The sequence below is a fragment of the Brugia malayi genome, assembly GCF_000002995.4.
Source record: "Brugia malayi strain FR3 genome assembly, contig: Bm_v4_ChrX_scaffold_001, whole genome shotgun sequence".
In the NCBI taxonomy this organism is placed as follows: domain Eukaryota; kingdom Metazoa; phylum Nematoda; class Chromadorea; order Rhabditida; family Onchocercidae; genus Brugia; species Brugia malayi.
In genome coordinates, this window is record NW_025062479.1 from 450,767 (window position 1) to 472,382 (window position 21,616).

Sequence of the window (21,616 nt, forward strand, 5' to 3'; positions counted from 1 at the left end):
ACAAATTTAATTTAATGGCAAATGGATGGATGCTACTCGTTCCGGAGTTTATGTTTCTTTTTAAATTTCATCAAATAAAAGAAAGATTTCGCAGTTCAATGACAGTCAAAATAACACTTTTTTTTTGAAATTTATTTAAGAGGCATTATGTGGGACTGACCTTATTTCCATGTCATTATGCGTGTTATCATCATTTCTTTCACAAAGTATCATGATCAACACCAGTCTGCAAAAAAATTAAAGAAGAAACAGAACTATTGTCATTATCATTATTTTACCATTACTATCACCAGTTTCATTATCTTTACCTTTGCTATAACCATCATACGCTAACAACATCGTTATCATCTTGTCATCATCAACGTGGCCAAAACTATCGTATTCAAATAAAATGACTCCTTCAAACAAACAAAAAAAAAAAAAAAAACAAAACAAAATTTATCCCAAATTCAGCACAAAACATTATTACAACGCACATCCAACCTATCTTACCCTAAATGACAAATTATTTTCAGATTTCTCTATTCCACACTTTTTGAAACACTATAAATAGTTGTACATAACTCTTTCAATTTCATATCCATTATTTTTCTCGATATTGCAAAACTATTTTCTTTTTTCTTTTTTTTTTTGGTACCTGAAGAACGTCATCCTATCTGCTATTAATAGAATGATTTTTAAATGTTCGAAATTCTAAATTTGAAAATTATGACGGATGAGCAAAGCAAGTTAATTACATAGCATTTTTCTTTGCATTCGCTGTAGAATGAAATGTATACTGATGAAAAATTCAGTCAAAAATTTGTTTCAAACTCCTTTTTTTTTTTTTTTTTTGCCTAATATTTTCAATTGCAGTTAATGACGATGATTTTATTATTACTTATACTTTCTTCGAGACAAATCCTTCGCGCAAATAGTAAGTTTATCCAAATGAAAGATATGTATCACTCTTAAAATTTTAAATACATACCTGCTTTTTTTATTCTTAATGACAAAAATGAAGGCATAAGATTCGCAGGTGAGATAATTTCCAGGTCAGAATAATGATAATCCTTATTACGGAGTACCACTCGGAGCTCTTCATTACAGTGATGGTAATACACGAGCGGAAGCTTATGCCGCTAATGAATATACCGTCATTTTTCATCGTTTCACGCATCGACCACGTCAACCTGGATGTACGTTTGATACTTAACATATTCAGTAACCACTATTACATCTTTATCTTTTTCATCTTCAAGCTGAATAATTCTGTAAATCTGCATAATTCTGTGTATTTTGACGTAAAACAATGACATTTTTAAAAATTATTATTGTCATTAGAATGATTATTAACCTCTCTCATTTAAAAGAAGTTTTAAAAGTGTTTAGAATTAATTAGTTTATTTTAGGTACTTCGATAATAATTGGACCACCACGAGCGACTGATCGTAATATAGCTGTTGGTGGTGTTTTCTTGTCAATCTCACAACCTATGGTAGCATCTCAATCCACTACTAGAAGGCGATTTACCCGTCAAGTTCCTTTCTCTATTTTTGGAATGCGTAATTGGCCAGTTGAATTTGATCATCTTGAACTTCGAAAAGGTTTTCTTTGAAATTCCAAGATAAAATATATGAAACTGAATTATTTGAAGCAAAAATTTTTTTCTTCACTATTGAAGTATACTAATCTGTAGCTTTAAAAGGCATTGCAAAGTGCAAAAAATGACTTTCAGAATAATTCTATAAGACAAATGGTTAATAATAATCATTTATAAAGATAGTAGAGAGCCGATACCGAGCCAGCAAAAAGATCCATTTGCGGGGATTGAAATCGATGTAAATTCATCAGAGGATGTTACCCCTAAAACGAAAGACATTCATATTGAGGGAATCAGAGCTCTTGAAGCTGTAGATTCATCAACAGTATCAACAACGTTTGTTTATTTTATGTTTAGCATGGCTATCTACATAAAATATTAGTCTTAGAAAAAAGAAATTTGAACAATTTATAAACTTGGACCAATAATCCTCTAATTTACCATCCTTTGCTCATTAATATATCACATTATTTTAATTTCCAGGAACTCTAATGCAGTTTTTTTCTCCATCGCTACTACTCAAGATGATTTCTCTTCGAATGAAATAACACTGTTCGACACAAATGCGTATTTTTTTAAATTCTCGAATATTTGTGTGTCATTTTAAATGCCGGAATTTAGCTTTTTTTTTTTTATTCTGTACTATTTTAGAACAAATATCTTTGATGGTGGTGAGGTATCCGTGAAAATTCAAGGTGAAATTGAACAATCGAATTCCACCACCGAAACCATCATTACAAATACAGATACAACAAGTATGATTAATAGTAATTAAAATTTTGCTCATTATTTGAAATAAGGTGGTCAGAAGACAAACAGGGAAGATAGACGGAATAAGTAACACTGATGTCAGCTTTTCTCTTGGTTTTTGAAAAAGCAATTTTAGGGAGTTGAGAGAGAATTAACATCTAACATTTGTTGGTCCTGAAGAAGTTGATACCGAAATATCAGGAAGTGTATGTCTATCTGATTTTCCTCATTTTTTTTAAATTGTGATTTTTGGCGGATCAACGGAAGAGTCTACGATGGATACTATCAAATCAACGTGGAGTGAATTTAAAGATTTACACACTGACTCTAAATTTGGAGGTGATGACAGAATAGAGAGTACAATATTTGCGAATGATGTTTTCAAGTAAGTGTTTGTATAAATGCTAACTTTTCTATAAAAGAAACCAGCGTTTAAAATAAGTTGGTACAGTGTCATAAATTAACTTAAAAGGTCGGATGAAGGAAAATTATTTTTCAAAAATTTCCAACGGCATGTATCTTATAATTTAAAATACTGTTTATGGTGTTTTTTTGTTTTCGCAACTTTCATGGAACAAATTTTTTGAATTTACATAAAATTAATTATTTTTGAATTATTACAAAATTTATGATCTCAATTTTTTGCTTGAGAAGGTTGCTGAAAACAAAAAAAAGAAATAAACATTACATCAGGAACAAAGAAAAAGGACAAATTGTAGAATTGAGGATGTTATCAAAGACGATGGTAACAATGAGAGATTAACAAATGATGGAATTTTCCCGTATGAACGAAATGCATATCCACTTAAGCAGGTGGTTCATTACTTATGGCTGATTACTTACTTCAACTTAAATTTAATTTATGCTGTCACAGTGGGATTAAGCAGTCGTACCGCACAACTTATATATATTGGAATTTTGTCACTCTTGCATCTATTTACCTTTATTTGAATTTCTCTGTTCGTAGGGAAAATTATTGTCGCATTATGAAAAGATGGCTGAGAAATCGAGCAAATTTGACCGAAAAGACAAAGGATTTCCAGTTATGCTTGGTCAAGCTAAGCCTGAAAAATGGTTTAAAAAATCGTCACAGCAATTAAGTGCGGAAAAGCGAATTAAAGGTATTAAAAATATGTTTACGATTGAATTTGGTAAACAACTTTTGCTTCCTTTGCTTTCAGTTTCGTTTATGATTCATTACTGCCATGTAAATTAATGAAGCATAAAATTCGGTAATTAATGCTGCTGTATCTGAATTCGTATCTAAATATGATTTCCATCTAAACAAATAGATCAGTCAAATAATATAGCTAATTTAGTTTAACTAAACAAAAATTGTAATATTGCTTACGAATTAACAATTTTAATAAAAATACATGAGATTAATTCTATCTACAGATAATGATGATGAGTTAGCCACTGGTGATTTTTCATTATCGGATAGAATTGTCGAAACAGATGAAGGTGTTGTATTCACATCAACTCAAAATGCTGCAATTACCACAACATTATCATTCAGAGAATCGACACCATTATACTGGGTTATTCAAGATCCTAGGCTGAAAAAACGAAGACGTATGGAACTTCGAAAAAAGGTCTGTTATTATAGGCTATGAAACATTAATTTTTATCTTGATTAAGATAATTTCGAATTTTTAGAACAAATACGAAAATAAGTTGGATGATAGAGCAGTGACGACAGTTGCAACAACTAAGTCTCGTTTCAAGGTACAGGTCGATCATCGTTTTGAGTTACCATTAATTGAGGATAAGACGGTGGTATTTTCGATTACAAACGATGCAAAAATAACGGAATATCAATGGATTGCTTTACGTGATCACTGTTCTCAGGTTTGCTTATTAATTTTACAATTTTTTTTTTTTCAGCTTACTTTTTTTTTTTGTTATTTGTATAAAAGATAACAAAAAAATTGACAGTGATTGATAGCTAGGTGAGTACATTCTTCTTAACAACTATTTATTGAAACTTAAGAAATAAGTATATGATTTCAACTGTGATAATATTATTAATTCATTGCTTTCTAGGAGAGTGAATTTATGATTTTGCTAATTTTGGGATGCTAATTAATGTCTTATCTTATAATCTTTAATTAAAAAAAAAGATTATTTAAAGAGAACGATTCCTCTCTTATCACTGAAAGGAATCGATCCACCGCATGAGGAAAAAATTGGTGCATTATTGGGTCAATCTCATAACGTTACATCACATCGTGTTCAAATTTTGAATTGTAATACAATCTTTATACCAGGTTTTGTATTCAATCAAGGAAATGACCCACCAGGTTTTTATTCGTTCAAAAATTTTAAAATAGATAGGCTCAATAGCTGAAAGAGTATCTTATATTTGATATTCCGTTTTTGAAGCAATTTAAAACGAGGAAAATTCCACATTGTAACTTAAAAAGTACTGTTTTCCATTTATTTCAGAAACATATTTCTACGCAGGTATTGGACATTTTCCGGACAGAATCGAAAAACAAGTACGCGCCTATGTTGTTGGACAACCACCGTAAGTTTTTTCTTTAATTTCATGCATAATTTTTTTGTAACAGAAACGCTACAGAAGATTTTTGTAATCTGGAAGAAATTTAATGAAAAATATGTGCTAAATCAGGGATGGTATTTTCCGGAATATTAATTGTTGATGTATTACAGCGTGACTTTTCAGCTCATTTATTAGCAATCACAGCAAGCTTTCACATATATTATAATTAGAGTTGTGATGCAAATTTTCAGCGATCAACCGTTAAGAAATTATAATGGTGAAAATGTGATGATACGCTTACCGAAGACGTACCGTACGTTTGATATTGACTTCATTTCGGTATTCAATGAAATAGAGAGACGCTCTTATGGACACGTTATTACGCCCAACTTACTTGTACCACCGTGTAATGATTATGATGTTATCTAGCTTCTTTCCTCTTTTTTTCGATGTTTTATGCATGAAATTATTTATATTAGTCAACATTTAATTTCTTGCATTAACATATTGTTAAGAACACGTGGCTAACCGGGTGCTAACAAGCTAACAAGACCAATTCAAACATATACGTAGCAAGTACCCTTGAAATTATCATGGCACATTTACATTTGCCTTTTCTACGGAACATTAATTATAAGATAACTATTCTAAAATGGGTAAAATAAAAGACATTAAATCGATCAATTTCTATTTTTCAATAAATTTCAACCTTCCATATTGCACTTCTTTAGTCATTTTTTTGTTAGCAATATTACTTTATAGCTTAGAAAAGAAAAAAAAAATGTTATTTCTGTACATTATTTTGTGTGAAAGACAATCGAAATTTTATTTACAAAAGGCTTTGTTAATTTTATCATTTCTGTGATTTTCTCGAAATTCTCATTACTTTTCATTAATTTTTTCCTTTTTTCTCCTCAATGATCTGTCGTTTCAGCCAAAATTTAAAGTGATTCTTCATAATAAATAATAACAAACAATTTATTTATTGTACAAAGATATCACGTTTGGTTACAGAAAGAAGATGGTGCTGTGCTGAAAGAGGAATGTTTGCAAAATATTGTTAGTAACAAAGGTAATCGCCACCGTTCATTATCCACAAATTAAACATATGGAAAAAAAATAATTAGAGAGTGAAAACAACACAGAGTCCATTATTACAGTATTTTGTTGATTTTCTCGGAAGAATTTAGTAAATTCTATCATTCGAATCAAATTTAAATTTAGAATTAAATTAAGCGAAATTGCAAATGTAACTCATATGTTGTTTATTATTGAAGTCGTCACATAGAACAATGTTCACCTGTTATCATAAAATCAATCATAATAAAAAGATTAAATGTTGGTCATCTGCACTGTTCAACGGCGAATGATTGGTATAAAATGGAAGTTATCCTGGCTTTGCGGACTTGCCATATATTCTGCTAATGATAAGCCCATGCTTGCTGTAAATTTAAATTTTCATAGCTATCAGTTTATTTTAGATATTTTAATAAATCAATCAACAGAATTCTACATAAACGAAATAAAACATTTCTTGCAAGCATATTGAATTTATCAAGCAATTTCTTTTTCATTCATTCATGCTCTGTTTTCTCGACCGCTTCCATAGTTTTTGCTAGTTGAAAATTGAAATTCAAGCTCTGATCATGATAATATATTTATTATTAATTACTGGTGTCATTTATTCATGTTAAACCTTTCAAATGATATTATAAAACTCATGTTATACCATACTGGTTAAAAAATAATCGATGAAAACTTATACCAAAAATTGAACATAACGTCCTTGTTGATAAGAAGTTTTCTATAATCATTAACTTACTTTTCTTAATACTATCATTAGTAGAATTGAAAATGCTAACTATAAAAAGAAACCACTTACGGCTACGCTTTGATTTGAGCAACATTGCTTGATAAATTCTACTTAGTTGTTCAATTGGCAAATCATTACCTGTTCGATCAATCTGCAATTGTCCCCATCAATTCTTGAAATAATTAATTTAGATTTCAGGCTTAAATAAATTGACATTTCTATGATTCATAGAAGTAAGAGTCTCCGCAATGATCAAAATTATTCCACTTCTCTACTTTGATCTTTTGCAAGAAAGATAACTTACACTTTTTGGCCACGCAATGCAATCAGTAACGAGTACGATAAGTAGTGTGACTGACAATTTCATGCTTGTATTAGCAATTTTTAAATTACCCTACAAATCTGCAGAACTTTGATTTAAAATTAATTTATTAGCATTACATCAATTATAATTTTTTGTGTTTGAAGTTCGCAAAAAAAAAAAAAAAAAAAAAAAATAATAATAAATATTGTCCCTTTAAAATAGCGATCACTGTTATCTCAATTTCTAACTTTCAGAAACACATATAACAAAATAGATTAAAAAAGGTATTATAATTCTAATTTTAAAAGCTTAATTTAGAATGCTTAAAAATTTCACAATTTTTTTTTTTTTTAAAACATCTGAAAAATTTTGTAAAGCAGCATTGATATGTTATTGAGAACAATAATTTATTCAAATGAAAGAATGGAAGTAAAATCCGTATCGGACAATAGATAACCATATGATTTCTGTAAAGCATAACTGAGAGGTCATTTGTTACATTCACCTTATTTATTAACTGCTAAAATATCAACAAGTCTTGCAGTAAGCTCATCTCATCTCATCAATTTCCCTAATTTTGTTTTTCGGTAAGAAGAAAAAGAATTATAAAAGCAAACAAAAATAAGTCAAATATTCCTACCGTGAAACTATATTCTTATTGATAGACTAAGTCTAAGAGTAGAATACTGTTAATATGATTAAAATTTGATTTTTGATGGTAGAACTTGAATCACAATATTTATCAGTTTGCTCTGATATGCAGTGTTGTCCTAAGTATTTTTGCACTTTAATTAAGTGTAATCTGTTTTAGTCATATTTAAATTTACAGTGAGCAATGTTAGAGTTTACTGATCTATTTTTAAATGTTTGATAAATTTACCTTGATCTAATTGATGCGTTTCAATTCAAAACAACACTAATTTTGATTTTGTCATTATCTGAGATTAGTGTCTGTTTGATGTTGAGTACTTTAGAATAAAAGCAAAAAACTAGAAATGCATAATAAGTTGTATTCGTCAACGGTTTTCAGATGATTGTTTCTTCGTTTTGAGATAAATGAGGCACTAATCTCAAAATATCTTCTGTTCTGTTCTTTAATCTATTTAATCTTATTTTGTTGTCTTCATTTTAGTTTTTAAAATGTTCACTTTTCCTTTGACGTATCTGCAGTTAGAAGGGCAATTCAGTGCACAAAATCTTCATCCTATCAAACTTCATTTCTTTTTCTTTTTTCTTTTTTTTTTTTTTTTGAAATTGACAAAATCTAAAACTATTCAATTCGCATTTCATTTAAGTTATGAAGAGAATTGTTTAATTTGGTATAAGACTCTTTCGTTGCAATAATTTGTCCCACAGATTTTGAACGAAATACAAATTTTACAATAATTGTCTCATCTGCTTGCTTTCCCTTCCGGTTTACACAAATTTTTGATGTTGGGATATGAGGGAAGGATTGGTGTCAGGCAGTGCATATCTTATGATCTACCTATCTTTCTATCTATCAATCAATCAATCGCATCATCTATCAGCGTTGTATCAAAAAGCGGAAACATCGTACAATCTCTTTTCTCCTTCCTTCCTTCATTCTCCCTCAATTCTCACCTCCCTTTTCAATTTTAGACTTATTATCATAACCATTCATCTTTTGCCCTCTTCAAAATTTCACTTACCAAATTTCAAAACTTCTTAACAGTTGAACATGATTGAGAGAGATAAGAGAGATGACCGCTCAACTGTTTTTTTTTTTTTAACTATTGAAAAAATAAGCAACATCAGACAAATTTTCAAACAATAAATCACATTTTTTTTGATTTATGATATGAGTGAAAGTTGAAATCAACAAGCAATTCCCATTTTCTTTCCACTGAAAGCTGCATCGTGCCACAATCTGTCAGTTTATCATATATTCAAAGTAATTTTTTATTTAAAAAAAAAACAGAACCACAACTACTAATTATGGTTCAATTTACCTCTCACATCTAAGAAGGCAACAATTTCAGGTATTTCAGGCAACAGTAGAATGCATAATTGTTCTGCAGCTAGCATTAGAGAAGGAACATGAAAATGGCGTAAGTGATATGCATCACATTTACTTCACGTCTACCAATCTTGCTGATATACGATTTACGATGTTGTGATATAATGATAATGAAAAGAAGTTTGAGGGAAATCAGATGAAAAGTAATTCAAAAGTGATCAATCGATCTTAAAACGTTGAAGAATGACGTGTAGCTTTGAAAGCAATATTAGTTCCTAATGACTGCAAAACTTATGAATATTTCAGTGCATACTGCTTACTAATTAAAGCGATAAAAGAAAATTACTGCCTGAATAAGCTCATCATCTGTTAAAAGTTAAACTTATTTTTTCTCTTATCATTTTTCAATCCTCCTTTCTACTTATCACAATTTAAGAATGATTTAACATTTTTTTTTTAATTAAAAGTACTAACTGAGGATAATGCTACTGGAAAGAAAGACAAAGTTTTCATTGACTAATTTCAAGTAATAAAATCAAATTTAACAATTACCTAGTTCATTATGAATTAGAGACTTAGTACACAAAACATACTTTTGATACTTAGTCGCCTATTTGCAGTTAACAAATTGATAATTTGAATTCCATCTTACCGTTAGCAGTAAAATGGATAACTGAAGTATTATTCGAACAGCATTTAGCCTATCTTTGGAGGAAATTAAAAAATGTTTACTACACTTTCATTTTACTACTTTTAACTTGTAACTTTTAACTTATTTTGCTTGTACTCCTTTCTTTCGCATTCTTTATGCTTTTCATTATTGGAACAAAAATTTTCAATTATTTTAACTTTCCCTCCTTACTTTTCCTATTTTTATGTTTTTCTGCTTCAGCATTCTCCTGAATAGTCTCTTTTTAAATACCGAAATTAAAATTGAAAATAATTATGTTCCAGCTGAGACCACACCCTGCTATCTTTATTCATAAAAGAGCTGAAATAATTATGACATTCATTCCTTAAATATCGGAGAAGTTAGCTTATCCATAATCAAAATAGAACCTAAGAAAACTTAAGAAAAAAAAAAGTAAGATGCATGCGAGCAAATTTTGAAATGAATGTAAACAATGAAGCAGCAACTTTTCCTTTCAAATAAATTATGATTGAAATTTAAATATTTAAATCCAAGTACCATAAAACCTAATTATAAAATAAACCAATGAGAAGAAATTTAATGAGTTAAACATTATAGAACAAAATCATAGAAGCGTAAATGGATCGCATAATGAATGCTCGGCAAAAATTATTTCATTTTAAATGGATCGAGAAAGAAAGTAGCGAAGCTTTATATGAATCACATCATGTCATTGTCTAAAAATATTTATGATCACTCCTTTTTTTCCCTTCTAGTGCTAACACACAATTAAATTATCGCATGCCATTTAGTATAATAATTTATAATTTGTGGTACCATCTGAGTCCTTATTCTACGTATAACTATATCCAGAATTCAATGCTTCTAAATATAGTAATTTAATATAACTTATATATAAATAAGACTACTGAATATGAAACACTCACACACATATGGTTTGCATATATATATTTATTGCTTTATACTTACACAGTGTAGTAGAATTCTGCACAAAATCACTGAATGTTACCTTCTCTATGATGATTTAATTTGATTGATAGACTATTTGAGTAATTGTGTACGAATCACGTTGTATTCAAAACTGTCACAAAGGTTTTTGAATTACCTGTGCTACAGCAGATATGACTGAATAATATATTCCAAGTTGAAGAGAGCAATAAGTATGTTCAAACTAAAAGTAAATGAATAAATCTAACATAATTTGAATTCTTGAAATGATCTAGATATTTCAAATGGTAAATAATTTGATATATAAAATTACATATTCTTAGTTCTTTTTGCATTTTGTATCAACAGCTGATCAGTATGAAGAATTGATTTCCACAGTTGTTCTCCTTAGCTGATAATTTGATTAGTTAATAAAAGTTGAACGAAAGCACTATTGAACTGATAGGAACAGGCGCATACGGAATACACTTCAATGATAATTGGTTGTCAGTACGTACGTCTGTCTGCCTTTCATCTATCTATCTGTACTTCATTAGCTCAGCTGAGGTATGTTGAATGAAGAACGATTAGAATATATTCGTTCAATGAAATGTGTACGAATTGCAAGAAAGCGAACATTCATTCGTCCCTTCTCAAAGATTAACTTTACGTATGACACGACACACAGAAAGTGATGATATAGATGATGAGGAATAGTTCGTTACTCTTTTAACGAACTATTCCTCATCATCTATATCAACTCGAAGTAGCCAAGTTGATCTTCTTCCCTATTGCTTCAGATCAGATCTCTTCCAATCATTATTTTCCTGCCCATCTGATGAATGATACAAACATATTACTACTACTATTACTATGAACAAATGTATTGTTGCATAATTCATCTAATGTTACCTGCTTGCATTCAAATCTTAATCGAAGATTTAAAAGTTGCTTGGTTATATTTACAGTTTCAAGTTACACTACTTTTCATTCTAATTCCATGTATTCTAATTTTTTTTCCACATGCTTTCCTAAATCTTTTCACTCTTCATCAGTTGCTGTTACTATCACTCGGGCAACTCCGCACGGCTACTTACTGTCGTTTTATTATCATCATCATTTACTCAGATATTTTTTTGTTCTAATAGCAACAGCAATAATTCAACTTTCTTCTATATTATTTTCTCTAAGATTGCATTTGCCAACGATCAGTTTGTAAATTGATGATAGTAGCTTCTACATAAATATTTCAGATCATTTCGAATCATTTTTAACTCGTAAATGCCTCAATTTTCAATACTTTCTCCATATTTCTTCTTAGGTGTGCTGAGAAGTATCTACCTGTGAAAAGGATTAGTAGAGAATGACGTCAAGATAAACCTTGTACGTTAACAAAAAACGAAAGACGTAAACAGATTTTTTGTACTTCATCTTCTTACCTTTGCTTAGGTTTTCTTGTTTTCTTTTTCCATGTTAACAACCTTTTTTTTTTTTTAAACTAATCTTCGCCTATATTAAAATTAGTATTATAGACGCTTTAGCCTTTTTATGTGGCGTATTCAGATAGAACAAACTGATAACAAAACCTTAACTGATGAACTAGATTCAAATACGTAATTCGGCATAAATTAGACAAATTGCGCGGAAAGTTTTTTATCCGCAAAAATTGCTAATTCGTTTTTTTATATAGTTCCCCTTCATGATTTGCAAAATGCAAGAAATCAATGGTTACAATTTTACATAAAAATTTGTGTGATGTTTTCATTCTTATTCGATCATATTTTCATTTAAGTACATCTAGAATAGCAATTGCAGAAAAAATATTTCCAGAAAAAACTTTCAATTAATGGGAAAAGAAGTAGGAGAACAAGTTAAACAGCATGAACTCGTTTATTAAATCGACAAAAGATTGATAATTTAAATATTTTTCCTGATGTTATTTTGGCACTGCTGAAACAGTCGATAGAAGTGCTGAAAATATTGTAGATGACAGATGGTTCGGTATGACTGAAAGTTTTCGAGAAATGGTAAGCTTCGCTTGGATTAATTCACATGCAAACAAGTTTTGTTTTCTGCTGAAATCATTGTTTGCTTCACAACAGATAGAAAGAAAAGTATTTCTAATGAATGGTTGAAAACAATTACTGATCATTTCTTCTTAAATTAAATTCAATAAGCTGTTTGCTCTACTGCTTTTGCTAGCAACAAATATAAGTCGTGTCACTCGACTTGTATTCTATGTGCTGCATATGGGTATGGGTAACATCTCAATGAGTACTTTTCCTGGATTGAATAAAAAGCATAAGTGTTATCACGAGTAATTCATAAGGAGTTGCATTTTTTTTTTCTTTGTTTTTATGATAAGTTGTAATCGATAAGAAAAAAAAATCCCTGTAATGTCTATAAAAGTAAAAGAGTGAAGAAATTATCAGAGTATGTTCAGTTTGGTTATCTGTCGAATGAATTTGAGGAATGTTCGCCTAGCAGCCGTCTTCAATCCATATCACCTCATATCTCTAGCAATGGTACCAGATCACCACGCCGGAAAAGCAAATCACCTCAGCCACCTGATAACAGGTTCCTACTTCACTCATCAGAAACAGTTTCATTAAAAATTGCACCTAATCAATTTAAGATATATTCATTTGCATAATTATTTTACGAGCCTGAGCATAATCTTTACAAAGTGTGAATAGAGTTATCCTTTCCAACTATTAGTAATTAAAAATGCAAATGGTAGTGAGAAAGAATAAAAAGTAAGCTATCACTTTTGCAATAGACAGAATGAATTTCAATTAATGTCAGTAAATTCCATTAATTTATTTTAATTAGAGTAGACTTAATTATAAGTTTTATGTCTGCAGCTCATTTATCATTTATCAGTAATAATATTAGCAAAATCTTGTTTACAACAAATGAAAAATGTGTGTAGAGAAGAAGAAACAAATTCATTGCAGTACGGAAAGGTGTGGTAACTGTTCGCCACAAACTAATGTAATCAGAGATTCGCGACCTGACATTATCGCTTGGCCGACACCACCAAATGCGCAAAGTACTAATAACAATAATCAGGGAAATGGTTCAGAGGAATCTACAAAGTTATTCTCCATTCTCAAAGTGGCTTCTTCAAGTAAAATCTTTTTCGTCATAAGGAATAGATTGCAAAAATAGGAGCGTTACAAATTTCAGCTATCTAATCAAAATCTGATTGTTATCATTTAGCATTTCAGCCAAATTTCAGAGATTCAAGTAATCTTCGTATAAGTAAATTTCTTTAATTGCAGCTGCACCTCGAGGACGAGAAAGCGAGCTGAAGAAGAAGATACAAACTCTGGAAGATACGGTTGCTGAATATGAACGACAGAAATATAATGTTATGGGTACATTTAGGTTAGACTTATGGGCCATTTTTCGAAATTTTCAAATGAATCGAAAGAAAGAAGTGTAACAAAACTAATTAATAAATAAACTAATAGTGGCAAATTTCAACGTATATATTATAGCGAATATAGAGAACGAGTAGCAGAACGAGAACGAAAACTGGAAGCGGAATATTCTAGCAGAATTATAGCTCTTAGCGAAGAAGTTCTTGGAGCTAAAAAAGATTTTGAAGCTCGGATGAAAAGCTTTCAAGCTTTACAAGTACCATTCACTACTCTTTACTCTTTCAAAAAATCATATTTATTTACAGATTTATCAAAAACTGGCTCCTCTTTTCTAAAATATATGCCACTAGTTTACTGTTTGTGTAGTATGAAATTAAGAGAAGAAAAATCAGAAATGCGATTTTCGATCCCCTGAGTTTCCATTCTTCCTGAAGTTGGGTGAGACTTGAACCCAATTTAACTTAGGACAAATTTGAGCGAGAAAAAGAACAAGCGCTTGAAAAATTACGTCAAGAACATCAAAAGGAGATTCAGTTACTGGAGCAACGTTTTTCCGAGTCACAATTACTCAATCTGGAACAGAAGTAGGTCTTTATTTATTTATGAGATATACTTAATCAAAGCAGTTCCCATCTCTACATAACATCATAAAGAATCAAAATGGACATCCTGAAAATAGCTAACAAATGTTTGCTACAGATATATGATTGAAATTCAACGACTGGAAGAAGAACGAAAAAGTTTGAAAGCTGAAAAAGAGCGACTAGGAGAGACATTTGAAATGAAACTTCGAAGAGCACAAAGTTTATACGAGACCGAATTAACGGCAGCGAAAATGCTGTATTCAAAAGAACTTGAAGCGTTACGAGATCATGAAGAAGCCCTCAAGGAGGAACTTCTGGCACGGTACCACTTACATTTAAGCGTAGAATTTTGGTATAATTCACACAGATTTTCAGACATATCTATGCATAAGTCACTATATATGTATATAATACTCATAGTATACATTACAAAGGTATTTCTGAAGCAATTTTAAAGTCGAAAAATGAAACAAATTTTTACTTTATCATTCTCGAATATAAATAAGCCTATATATATACAGGCAAGATGAATTCCATGATCGTCTCCAAGAGTTACAAGATCAAACAAAACGAAGTAGAGAAGAACTTGCAACATGTAAGAATGAAGTAACAGCACTGGAAAAACGATTACTAGTAAAAGAGGCAGAAGTTGTGGCAATTTCTAAAGAGGTACTGGCAGTTCGTTTTAAAAATAAATATTTGAATGAATTTTAAGGCGTAAATAATAATTAAAACTTGCAAAATTTGATTTGTCTTAGTAGATTAAATTAGCTATATTGTTCTGTCCAAGAACTATCGAGAACATCTGATTCTTATTTGATTTGACGTGATTTTATTTTATTTTTTTCTTTCATTTAATCCAAAATTAGGCAATTTTATCACTTTTTATCAAATTCATTTAAGAATTAACCTAAAAAGAATAAATAGGCTAGCAATACTTTTTGCAGCTTGAAGAAGCTCGTAACGAAACGAACGATTCATTGAGGAAACTTTCGCAAGTAGAAAACGAACTACAAGAAGCTAAACAACAATATCGACAACAGGAGGAGGAATTGCAGCGCAAGTCCAGTAATGAATTTTCAATTGATTCGTCTTTCTTTTTTTTCGTGATTCAAATAAATGAATGAAAAAAATTGCATAGTGGACAAATTGTAGATTTACTAAATATCGTGGAAACTGCAAAAAGTAAATTGGAAGCATTCATTCGAGATTTGCAAGCCGAGGTAAAAGCATTGAAAAACAAAGTTGAATTTTTGGAGAAAGAAAGAGAAAATTTGCAAAGTCAAAGCGAAAGTCAGACAAAATTGCAGAATTCACAAGTGAATGCTCTCGAAGCGGTCAGATTTTCTTCTCACTCTTAAAGTCAACATTATGTATTTTATTAAGTAGTGGATTCAGGAAAATCATTAATGAATTCAGGAAAATAATTAATGAATATTTCTGTAAACACACAAAAACTATTCCGAAATTTCAGACCTTATCAGATAGCAAATGATATTTCAAGCAAAAATTCTTTTGACAAAAAAAAAAAATTCTGGTAAAATGATTGAATTTTATTTAATGTTAAGGTTCTGGAATCAGTGACAAAGGAAAAAGAATCAACGAAGGATCACTACGAAAGTCTTTTAGAGAGAGAACGTCAACAGGCAGAGGAGCGTGAATATGCAATGAAGAAAGAATTCAGTTCGAAATTAAATGAACTTGAATCGCAGTACAACAGTTTAAAGGATCATCTGGAGCATAGTACAAAGCGAAACGTAGAACAGGTATTTTCGGATCAGTTAGCAAATCAGCTAATTGCAACTTTCTCTCATCTCCTACAAGACATTTCAATCCTACCACCAGTCAATATATTCATATTCAAATATAGGAAATTGCCTGAAAAATTTTTCGGAATTTGTTCATTTTTAAAATTCAGGAAATACTGGATGTTAAGGAAGAGAACCGTGCATTATTGACAAAAGTGGACACATTGAAATATAAGCTTGATCTACTGCTAGAAAGCAATGATGTATGTTTATTTTTTTTAGCTCAGTGTCTTTGAAGACTACGATGTTATTCTTTATAATATTGAGGGAAGTGTTGAAAAGTGTTGCTACAAGAACTATTTACTACAATTTTAAATTCTTTTCTAATTCGAATTAATTGAATATTTATATTTTCATTTGTTTATCCTTCGTTTATTCAATCAACGAATCAATTTTTCGCTCTCTTTTAATCATATAACTTTAAAACTGTAATTCGATTTATACTATACCATTAAGTACTATTGTATATATTCGCCAGTTTATAAATTCATTCAGAAGTTTACTTTTAATTATTCATAAATTATCCATAACAAGTATGCCTGAATTATGGTAATTACGTTGAAGCTAATGAATTTTGGGAATATTCAGGATAGCGATAGTGGAACAATACGAAAAATTAAGCAATTAATTGATGAAAGCGATCAAATGAAAGACGAAGTGGAAAAATACAAAGAATTATTGAATAAGAAAGAGTTAGAAATAAAAAAATTAGAGCAGTTTGAGCGACAACGTACAGCAGTTGATGAGATGTCAGTTATCAAAGATGAAATTGGGTATGTACTTCTATTGTGCAGGAATTCTAATTTAAAATACCAAGCTTTGTAATGGAATAATTATTTTTTACAGTTACGTATGAGTTTACTAGCAGAGATTAATGATACATTGATCTTGCATTATAGATTTCAATTAATGAATTCAGATGGACATTTGAAAAGAGATGAGGAAGTGAAGAAGTTGAAAACCGAGGTAATACAAAAGTTTAATTCTCAATTCATTTTTGGTTCGTTTTATTTCTTACTTCTTCAATTTTCAGAATCAATTTTTAGAATTATTTTAGATTGCTGAACTCTTAGCTGAACGAGAAGATGTGGTAATTTTAAATGAAAATTTACTGAAATTAAAGTCTGAAAACGAGAAATTAATAAACCAGCTCAGGTATTTGAATGTTCAAGATTCAAGTGACATTAGAGACAGTGGACAAATGGTATGTTATTTTTCTGCAATTTGCTTGAGTAAATTTAATCCATTCTTGTAATCGCAATCAGCATATGTCGCCTCAGAAGAATGATTCATGCAATTTGTGAATTTTTTTTTTGTGACATATTTTTGATTCATTGATCCATTTATGTAATATTAATTTTTTTTTCTCCCTTTTTATTTTAACTTTAGAAAGTAAAGCAAACTTTTCAAGAGATCCGATGTGGAGCAAAGAATGACTGATGAGATTAGTCAGAAATGGGAAAGTACAGAAATCTCAGAAATCAGTGAGAGACGTTTGCGAGGTATGAACAAAATTTTTTTTGACACTCTCTGTAGTATATTAAATAATAACGTAATTTAATTAGACTTGGAATTTTTCGGAATTTTTTTTTTTTTTTTTTTTTTTTGCATTGGTCAAAAATGCTGTGAAGTCTGGAAATGACTGCAATATTCATTTATTATTCTCATTGTTCAACTCTTCCAGTGCTTGAATTATTATCACTCAATCAATTATCAAGTAGTTCATGAACAATTTCAGAAGAATTTCAAGCACAGTTGGAAGAAAGAGTTGAAGAAGAAACATTGAAAGTAACATCCCGATATGAAATGGAAATTAACGAAGCCAAAAATACTGCCAATGAAAAGGTTGCTTTTTTTTTTTTTTGAGTGCTAGTAAATTAAATCTACGATTTTAAAAATGCATTTTATACTTTCTGGAATTCTTAAGGCTAGGAACTTTCTGGGATTTTCGCAGTACTTCATTGCTCTTAGCTTCAGTTTTCAAAACGTTGAAAGAAAAAAAAAGAAAAAAAAAAAAAAAAAAAAAAAAAACGGAATTTTTTTTTTCAAGAAAAAAAAAAATTCCGTCGCTTAATTAACTGATAGAATTTCCAGAATAAAGAATTGGAAGCGAATATGAATATTTTGAAAAATGACTGCAGCCAAAAAACAAAACAAATAACAGAGCTATCCGATAAAAATAAGAAATTAATGGATGAAATAAGTGCGATACATAATGAACTTGAAAAGAAAAATCAGGAAATCAAAAACTTCAGCAAAAAAACGGACGAATATCTCAGGTAAAAACTGACTTAATTTGATAATCAATAATTCAAAATTCCATTAAAAATAAGTAACAGATTATCTAGTCCGATATGTAACTGCAAGAATTTATGATGGTGATTTTAAATTTTATCAGGAAGCGAGAAAATCAACAAGCTCAGATTCTTGAGAAAAAAATCGTAAATTTAAATAAGGAACACGAAAAAACGATCGAAATGATGAAGAAACATGAAATAGAATTGGTCAACAAGTACCAGAAGCTTCAACAACAGCTTACAAATAAGTTTGGATTTTTACCAATACTTTATTAGCTGCTTTTTTTTTTTCAGATCTTCATTGAATTATCTATGAAGGTAAATTAAAAATCTATCAGAATTTGATATATCGGTGCTTTGTCACCAGCATTTTTTCTGAAAATAACATACATTGTTGCTTAGCAACAATAATTCAGACCTGAAACTGGCACACATGGGATACAAACAAATATTGAAGATGAAAATGAAGCAGGAACGAGTGAAATAAATCCGGAATTAAACGAGCAAATACAACAGTTGCAGAAAGCACTTGGAGTGAGATAATATTTTTATGTATTTGTTTACTATTTATTCAAAATAATACATAAATAACTTTCGAAAGCTCAAAGGTTAGAAGCTATTTGGCAGTTTCATGATACTCAAGTTTTCTTATTAAACTTAAGCATCTAGAAAGTTTGCTCATTAACTATTTAGGAAAAAGATGCTCTTATATCTCAGCTGCAAAAAGCTCTAGAAATTTTACAAGAATCCGAAATAGAGGACAAAAAAAACAGATCGGTTGGTTATTTCTTTAATACTATTATATTGTAATATGTTTGTATACATTTCGATTTTAATACAATAACATAAAACTGGAACAAACCTTCTTAAGTGATAGAGAATTATTTTGGTTGAAAATTTATACCTTAAGTTATTCAGTTTTACTTTCAAAGCAGAATTTTTTTTCACATATTCAGAACAGTTTTACGGCTGGTGAAGCTTCCAAAAATCAAACAATTACAAGCAATTTGCAAATTTTACTTACTGAAACGCAACGACAAGCTAAAAGTAACTCGAAAAGTGGTAAGCAAGAGCTTACCAAGAGCAAAAAAAGGAAGGAAAAAGAAAGTAGTGAAAAGGATAAAGTAAAGTTAGTGGTTTCATACTAATTTTTTACTCCATATTTACTTATAACCATTATTTAGATCTGATTTTGAAGATCAAAAATTAAAACATCATATAAATTCATCCATCTAGTTTTTAACATTAAGTTGAGTAATTTCAATTTCAATCTTTAGTTTTTCAATTGAATAATTTCCTCATTTTAGTCATTGCGCAACTGGTATACCAAGGCCAAAGTCACCCAGTTATTCCGGCCGGCTTTATGAACGAAGTCTTACAAAGTCAAAATCACCAACAGTAGATGTAATAAAGCAAAAAGAGGACAAAAGGTAATTCATACATTTAAGCAACAAGTTCAGATTAGGATCTACATTTTCAGTGCTGTCATTTTCTGTTTCACCTGTTGAGATGAAAACATTCTAAGTTTCTGGAATGCTGCTATTACTGCTACTGCTACTGCTGCTGCTGCTGCAGTTTTATTTGCAGAAGTCTGCTCTCTCCGGATTTCGAACGATCTTCGTTGACTGAGGAGCATAGACGAAGCTCACCTGGACGTCAGCCATCATTGCGTCCCAAAAAAGAAGCCACTTCGTCATCTGTTGGTTCATCCAATTCTTCGGGTAATAAGGATGACTTGAAGAGACCTGCTTGGAAGTTCTAATTACAACTGTTGTCAACTGTCCAATTAACTATTCATCCTTTACTTGTGTTTTTTTCGTTCCAAATTTGCTAAGGATAATACTTTATCGAATCTAGCAGAGTTTTCCATGCGCATAATAGAGTGAAATTTTAGCTGTCAATTTAGATTTGCTGCATTTAATTTCACCAAATTTAATTTCATCCTAATTAATTGCAGTCAGTGAAGGATATTACAAAGAATGATTTTACAGCTGAGAAAATTTTTAGCAGTTATTCATAGAACTTTTATCATTTATAACCTGCTTTAGAAGTCTACATGAAGTTACATCAGAAAACGGTTTCCGAGAGGCTTTTTTTTTTTCTTTTTTATCATAGATTTTGGAAAGTAAATGTCTCTTTGATATCGTTTTGAATTTAAAAATCATGTAATTCACTGAGATCATGTGCTTATCTGTTATTATTAGTCTGTATGTTGCACTTACCATTGTACATTTGATCAATTCTATACAAATAGTCTTTACTGTTGCAAACGCAACATTCTGCACAGTATGTGACAAATATATTATTTAATTTCATCATTTGAGTTCATTTCGATTTCGAGCAATTTTCAACAAATTGTTAGCAAAAATAGGCATAAGCGATAGTGGCTAGAATCTTCCGTCGCAATTTATTTCCGTATTTTCTGGTTTTCTTCCTGATAATGACATGAAGTCAGAGAACTATTCACTATCCAGCAGCAGTACGGATAGTAAAGTTGTGTATAACACCGATACGTCCATAACTGAATCTTCTTTCGGCATGACGCATAAACGTTGAACGTTTTCAATACAGCCTACGGATTCACGCAAGCACGCACATGCGCAAACACACACAGGTACACAATACCTATGGATTGACAGCGATCTGTAAAGACAGACGTGAAAATGCGTAGGATAAGCAAGCAAGTCGTGAACTTTTTTACGAAATTTCAACGTTGAAAAGTTAAACTATGTCAATGTTATTATCGCCTATATGTGTTCATTCAAAAATATGAATAAACTTTTCACCACTGTCATCGAAACAAACTAATTGGCGACGGATCACAAAATCTGAATGCGAGAATGTTCAGTGTCGCGCATCACGTCTGCCAGTCTCACCTTTCTTCGTGCACTCTCGAACTTGTCATTCTCATTCTTCCGCTTTGCATCCTTAAACACTTCCTTTAAACGGTTGTTTATCCATTTCGCATCATCATCCATACGTCCGCTCCTTTTCAAAACATACCCACCTACTCAAATCCAAACAAACAA

At 30.5% G+C, this 21,616-nt stretch overlaps 4 protein-coding genes and 1 further gene across 8 annotated transcripts; 2 read left to right on the forward strand and 3 right to left on the reverse strand.

Moving 5' to 3' along the window:
• Positions 1–858: 858 nt before the first annotated feature.
• Bm10136 (RE24065p, putative) lies at positions 859–5,267 on the forward strand (the record flags this gene model as incomplete). The annotated part of the gene is made up of 13 exons (XM_043073124.1): positions 859–916; positions 1,035–1,178; positions 1,392–1,586; positions 1,762–1,918; positions 2,234–2,337; positions 2,645–2,717; positions 3,052–3,145; positions 3,300–3,453; positions 3,731–3,927; positions 3,992–4,183; positions 4,467–4,635; positions 4,781–4,862; positions 5,090–5,267. 13 exons carry the CDS (start codon positions 859–861, stop codon positions 5,265–5,267), a joined length of 1,797 nt encoding a protein of 598 aa, XP_042929058.1.
• A 927-nt stretch (positions 5,268–6,194) lies between these two features.
• On the reverse strand, positions 6,195–7,018 carry Bma-crf-1 (Uncharacterized protein; the record flags this gene model as incomplete). Its single annotated transcript, XM_001898423.2, has 3 exons — positions 6,195–6,280; positions 6,721–6,802; positions 6,956–7,018. 3 exons carry the CDS (start codon positions 7,016–7,018, stop codon positions 6,195–6,197), a joined length of 231 nt encoding a protein of 76 aa, XP_001898458.1.
• A 4,177-nt stretch (positions 7,019–11,195) lies between these two features.
• Bm15519 lies at positions 11,196–11,277 on the reverse strand. The gene has a single exon (XR_006227912.1). The product of XR_006227912.1 is annotated as a pre-microRNA Bm15519 (primary transcript).
• A 1,238-nt stretch (positions 11,278–12,515) lies between these two features.
• Positions 12,516–20,349, forward strand: Bm1924 (the record flags this gene model as incomplete). 4 transcript variants are annotated; one of them, XM_043073127.1, is made up of 24 exons in its annotated part: positions 12,516–12,539; positions 12,956–13,089; positions 13,470–13,642; positions 13,797–13,902; positions 14,016–14,154; positions 14,364–14,482; positions 14,598–14,804; positions 15,004–15,151; positions 15,430–15,550; positions 15,638–15,819; positions 16,051–16,248; positions 16,401–16,493; positions 16,879–17,063; positions 17,190–17,256; positions 17,348–17,494; positions 17,702–17,792; positions 18,029–18,135; positions 18,385–18,569; positions 18,689–18,835; positions 19,004–19,121; positions 19,281–19,364; positions 19,544–19,716; positions 19,895–20,017; positions 20,175–20,349. In XM_043073127.1, the coding sequence occupies 24 exons, from the start codon at positions 12,516–12,518 to the stop codon at positions 20,347–20,349; spliced, it is 3,246 nt and encodes a 1,081-aa protein (XP_042929061.1). The 4 variants fall into 4 exon arrangements, with proteins under 4 accessions (XP_042929061.1, XP_042929062.1, XP_042929060.1 ...); XM_043073128.1 differs by having other exon boundaries at positions 14,376–14,482; XM_043073126.1 differs by having other exon boundaries at positions 12,983–13,089.
• Positions 20,350–21,046: 697 nt separating this feature from the next.
• Bm10137 (Uncharacterized protein) lies at positions 21,047–21,565 on the reverse strand (the record flags this gene model as incomplete). The annotated part of the gene is made up of 2 exons (XM_043073129.1): positions 21,047–21,230; positions 21,411–21,565. 2 exons carry the CDS (start codon positions 21,563–21,565, stop codon positions 21,047–21,049), a joined length of 339 nt encoding a protein of 112 aa, XP_042929063.1.
• Positions 21,566–21,616: the final 51 nt, after the last annotated feature.